Raw genomic sequence first — 6,000 nt, forward strand, 5'->3', positions numbered from 1 at the left:
CAAATTTTCTGAGACACTGATTCATCAACAATAAAATAAATAAACGCTTAAAATAGATCACTCTGTGTTTAATACATCTATATAATATATGAGTTTCACATTTGTAACTGAATTACTGAAATAAGTTAACTTTTTTTTTTTTTTACTAAAAGTGGTCTCATTTTTGTTCCAGAGCTGTATATATATATACACAAACCGGATTTGCCATCTCCACATCATTGCATTCAGTTTTTATTCACAATTTGTTTAGTGTCCCAACTTTTTTGGAATCCGGTTTGTGTATATATATATTTTTCCTGAAACACAGAACTGCATACCCTACTCCATACGGTACTCTAATATGATAGGACATAAATTTTTCTACCTTTTGCAACAATTTGTTTGCCAGGGAGTGTCGAAGGCGGCATTGTGGAAGGTTGAAGAGAAGTGTGAGAGCCAAGTCGCTCTTCTCAGGTTCCCACAGTGACCTTTTTACATGGATGAAATACATACATAGGTGAGTCTGTAAATTTCGGCAATGTGTATATGCCATTGACATGAATGCCTGATTTGCCTGAGCCTAAATCTTTTGTGGTGCAGCCTGGACACATCCTCAGCGTTGAACTGAGGATGTGTCCCAGCTGCACCTTTTACCGTGTTTCAGAAAAGTTCAACACTAATTTTTTTTGTTTTTGTAGGTTCTCACAAGGCTTACAAATGCGACAGGTGGACATGATCCAAGATGGAATAACAAAGAGCACCAGGACCCTCTCTATGATGTCCAACAAACTCAAGCAAATGTGCGTCAAAAGTCTGCGAAAGTTTCGCAAAAAGAAAGGACAGAAAGTGGGGGGAGCTGACATCATTGTTCAGATTGATGAGAGCAAGTTCTGCCACAAGCGAAAGGTATATAAATTTAATTAACATAACTGAAATCCCATAGACCATTTATTGGTGTGACACAAAAAAAGTAATTGGCAGTACTGGTTTCTAAAACAAATAAGTGATTAAGCCTGCAATGAGGTACACAAATTTTCCACAAATTTGTAAAATATTAATATGATTTGGATTACATATTCCAGAACCCCAGATCAGAAAAATGTGGAACAGTTTGGAAAATGCATAAAACAAAAAAAGCTGTTTCTAACATTTATTTTGACATTTATTTGATTGCAGACAGTATGAGCCCAGTACATTTTATCTGCTCAACTTCATTTAATTTCTTAATATATTTTATTTAGTAATATTAATGTTTATAAATATACGTCCATTTCAGCCCTGCCACAAATTTAAAAATAGTTGGGACAGCAAAGCATTTACCACTTTGTAATGTTTTCATTACTTCACACAACACTTTTAATCAAGAATACTAAGTGATGAAGTGTTTCAAACACTAAAACACAGACACAGAAAATATTTTAGTAAGTTGTGTATGAGTGCAGGGTTGTTGTTGTTTTTTGTTTATACATTCTCTATTGGAGGCAGATCAGGACTGCAGTCCAGCCAGCCCAGTACCCATACATTTCACAGCATGCCTATATATGTGTAATTGGCACACCCATACCATGAGAGAACCTTTTAGACTTGTTGTATTTGGTCTGGAGCACACAGTGTTAATTTTCACCAAAAAGATATGTAATACTGATCACTCTGTCAACAAAACACTGTGCTTCCTCTGTGTGATGTGAGTCCAGTAGAGAAGTGGACGCTGCTTCTGTACAGTAAAGTTGTAAGTGGTAGCAGAGACTCTGTGGTTTGTGGAGGCTGCTTTTGAATCAAATCATGACCACGACATGATGTGTTTCAAATAAATTGTATTTAATATTTTACCTTATTACTAGCCTTAAATTTAATCTGTCCCACCATTTTTTGGAACGTTTTGCATGGATAAAATGCAGGAATGGGTGTACATTAATAAAGAAAAAAAGCTGAGCAGATAAAACATAAAATATCTTGAGCACACTGTCTGCAATTAAATGGTCACACACACATGAGAATGAGATGTGAATGAGACATTGCACCTCACTGTGTCTTTAAACAGCTTTAACTTAAAGTATACGCAACAGTTTTATATATATATATATATTAAGATTTGTACTAAAAATAAATATGACTGGCCTTCCCTTGTGTTACCCAGGAAATATCATCACATGGAGTCACTATTTGTGACTCTTAATGTACCACTACCCCAAGGAGACACCAGGCAGGATAGGCTATTTAACATTAGCTAACACTGTCATCAAAATGTTCAAATCTAGTGTATTATACTACATCTTATTAACACTGTTGTTACCCATATCACCCTTGTTATGTATCAGTCTAAATTAATATCATATATTAATCGGCTAATTTTACAAAAGGGGTGAAATGCTTTAAGCATATCAGCTCACTTAAGCTACTGTAGCCAGTGAACTCTACAATCTTCTATCCATTAATTTCCAGTGATTTTTGGGCTAGTTTAAATTTCTCCTGACATTTTTAGGTTGTCTAGTTAGTATAGATCACTGGGTACATCTTTAGTTTATTTAGGCTATGAATATTAAATATTATTTTTGACTGATGCAGATAATGGGAATAGTAGTTCTTATAATATATAATAGTGGAGCTACACTTCAGCATTTGAAACAGGAGTGTTAATAAGATGCAGTGTCATATGTTATAGATGTAAGCTAAGGTTGAAAATGTTAGTCTGTCAACCTCTGTGAGGGAATGGTACATTATGAGTCACAGTGGCAACTCTTCGCTTGGTGCTGTATATCCTCCACAAAACATTATAACAGAAAATGAACAGCAGTGGAGTACAGTCATATCTAGTTTTAGTATATATCTTTTAGGGCTGCCCCATATTTTTTCAAAAACATTTCTTTTTTCGACAATATATATTGTGATATTAAACAATGCAGGGCCCATGACATCAAGCTCTTTAAAGACACTGCAAGCCACAATTTACCATTCACTTCTATTCAAACCATCCATAATGTTTTCCCCCACAAGGGGTGTGGTTTTCTCCCGATGACGCTTTGCACTTTGTCTCTATACAGTAAGGTTGTAGAGCTGTTATTTAAATGATTTTAAACTATTTGTACAACCCTTATACCTTTGGTCTTTTTCTAGTATGGCAAAGGTCGCTATGGAAACACTTGGAGGAGGAAGAGAACGTGGGTATTTGGAATGCTTGAAATAAGGCCACACCTCAAGCGTCCCATACTCCGCCTGGTCAAAAAAAGAGACAAAAACACACTGATCCCGATCATCAGAAAACATGTTAAGCCTACGACTCTTGTAGTAAGCGATGACTGGAGAGCTTACTCAAGCCTAAAAGAGGAAGGATATCGGCATGTAAGGGTTAACCACAGTCAAAACTACATCGACCCGATTTCAGGTCTGCACACACAAAACATCGAGAGGGCATGGCAGACATACAAAAAGGAGGTTTGGCATATGAGAGCCAACAGGTCTGAGAAATCTTTAAGAAAGCATCTCTGCTTCATAGAGTGGACATACTGGTTGGGCAGAATGCACAAATATGGGGTGCTTGGTAGACTTTTTAAAGACATCAGATGTGCATAGAGCAAAAAGGTAATTCAGTATACTGTTTTTGATATTTCAGTAATGTGTATGTTTTGTTTTATTGGCTGTTTGACCTGTAATTCTGAAATGGTTTAAAAATGACTGTAGTAATGTGATATATATATATATATATATATATATATATATATATATATATATATATATATATATATATATATATATATATATATATGTTTTTTTGTTTGTTTTTTTTGGTGTGTGTTTATAATCTTTATTCAGAACTTTATACCCCTCTAGCCCACACCTGGCATTAAATGGTTCCAATAGCTTTGTTTATTAATCTGCCCTAGGGAGATATATATTGTTGGCATTACTTCTCTAAAGGGACTAAACAAGTTAATGTTAAAGTTAAAGTTAATGACCTGTTAAACGGTCACTTCTTTCAGACATTTTTATTCACAATTACCTGGAAAAATGTTTCATATAACATTTGTGTTTATGTGAAAAAATGTGTAATAAAACCTCTTCTTTTTCAAATCCCTTGTACTTATTCCTCATTGCATATCTATGGTAATGTAATGGACATGAAGCTGAGAGTCAACTGACATGCAGTTGACACAAAGAAGTTATTTAACTTAGTTAAAGTTGACCATCATGGTTTTACTTTACTTGGATGGTCCAAATGATGATTAAAATACATGTAAAAGGTGAGTCCTTGACTTTCAACATATATTCAGCATATACGCAACTTAGTGAAATATAAACTAAGTTGAGAGTCAACTGACATGCAGTTGACACAAAGAAGTTATTTAGCTTAGTTAAAGTTGACCATCATGGTTTTACTTTACTTGGATGGTCCAAATGATGATTAAAATACATTTAAAAGGTGAGTCCTTGACTTTCAACATATATTCAGCATATACGCAACATAGTGTTCAAACAAACTCAATTGAGGGTCAACTGACATGCAGTTGACAGTCTATGTTTTAATTGCACTAATTGTTGTTGGGTGGTGCAAAAGATAGAGATGTCATGTTACACTAAGGTGCCTATCAGTAGATAAATCTTTGCTAGATGTAGTTGAGAATTTACTTTTTATGTTGTTGATATGCAGTTGACACGTTGTTGAGATGCAGATGACACTCACCTGATCATCTATATGATATAATGTGATGCCACTATTGACAGAGGAACTTGATATTCATGGAACAGTTCAGTGACATGTTTTTGATAGTTAGTTTACACTCACTTTAGTGTCAAAAATGGACCATCCAAGTAAAGTGTTACCGGCCACTTTATTAGAAACACTTACCACATTGTACTTCCACTTACTTTTAGCCAACTTATCATAAACATCCGCTATCTTACACTTCAGTTCATTTTGGGCCACTTTATCAGAAACAGCTACCAGCTTGTATATCCACTACTTTTTGTCATTTTGTAAGAAAAACCTACTGTACTTTATGGTTTCATTTAGGTTTGGCCACTTTATTAGAAACACCTACCACCATGTGTGTGTGCACCTATTTTTGGCCACTTAATTAGAGACACTTAAAGAGGTACCTCAAACTTCCACTCATTTTTGGACACTTTATTAGAAACACTTACCAACTTGGCTCCACCCCTGTCTTCTTGTGTCTAGATGCCACAAGACCTGGGCTCATGATGGAACCTATGCCAAAGACTTTTATTTCAAATCAAATACTTTTTCTTCGGATATTGTTTTCAATCCAATTGAAAATCCAAAGATTTTGTTCTGGTGGTACTGGTTCTGGTTCCCTTGCTGCCTAATATATACCATCTCGTTACAGGAGCCTCTGAAACCAGATTATCAATTTTACTCGCTTCAACTGTTAGTACTTTTAATTTTTTGATTAATGGAGCTATATTACCATCCAGTTTAAGAGTTTCAGAGACTGTTGAGGCAGATTAATGTGAGTAGGTAATTAATATCCAAGGATATCCAATTAATGAAGCTCCAAATGAGTAAAGATAACAGACCTGCGACTGGGAAGTAAAAGTATTCCCTAATTAATCAAACCCAGGCTGCTGTGAGCAAGAGGAGTGTTTGCTGGAATTTGTTGTTGCGTCTCTTTAAGCGGTGCATTGTTTCATTCTCACAGTGAGTTTGACTACAAGTCTGAGCAACACAAACGCTTTATATTAAACAACAACCTCTTCCCGACCCATTCTTCACTCATTCACTCCTCCCCCCACCCTGTTCCAGAGGAGATGTGTTGGAGATCGGGTGTAATTTTTCAGAGCGCTATGGGGGGACGCCAGACGCAATCAATTCAATCTGTGTAATATTCGGAGGGAAAATGATTATTGATGAGCCGGTCTGCAAATTAGAGCTTCCTGCTGTAGGAGCTGGAGGAGCCGGAGGGGGGCGGAGCTGGAGGGCGGAGGGAATGAAATGTTTAAAGGAAATTGCTTGTTTAGGAGCGCCGATCAAAAAGTGTGGCAAGACGGAACGCCGGAGCGTCTGCA

At 36.1% G+C, this 6,000-nt stretch overlaps 1 protein-coding gene across 1 annotated transcript; it reads left to right on the forward strand.

Annotated features, from left to right (window-relative positions):
* Positions 1 to 444: 444 nt before the first annotated feature.
* LOC125796564 (uncharacterized) lies at positions 445 to 3,674 on the forward strand. The gene is made up of 3 exons (XM_049473844.1): positions 445 to 496; positions 678 to 885; positions 3,094 to 3,674. Exons 1-3 carry the CDS (start codon positions 480 to 482, stop codon positions 3,547 to 3,549), a joined length of 681 nt encoding a protein of 226 aa, XP_049329801.1. The 5' UTR covers positions 445 to 479; the 3' UTR covers positions 3,550 to 3,674.
* Positions 3,675 to 6,000: the final 2,326 nt, after the last annotated feature.

This window comes from Astyanax mexicanus, chromosome 2 (genome assembly GCF_023375975.1).
Source record: "Astyanax mexicanus isolate ESR-SI-001 chromosome 2, AstMex3_surface, whole genome shotgun sequence".
In the NCBI taxonomy this organism is placed as follows: Eukaryota; Metazoa; Chordata; class Actinopteri; order Characiformes; family Acestrorhamphidae; genus Astyanax; species Astyanax mexicanus.

Bases quoted from the DNA above. Each gene is read 5' to 3' on its own strand.
- LOC125796564 (XM_049473844.1), top strand. The intron at 886-3,093 runs GTATATAAATTT...GTCTTTTTCTAG, and splicing joins AGTTCTGCCACAAGCGAAAG to TATGGCAAAGGTCGCTATGG.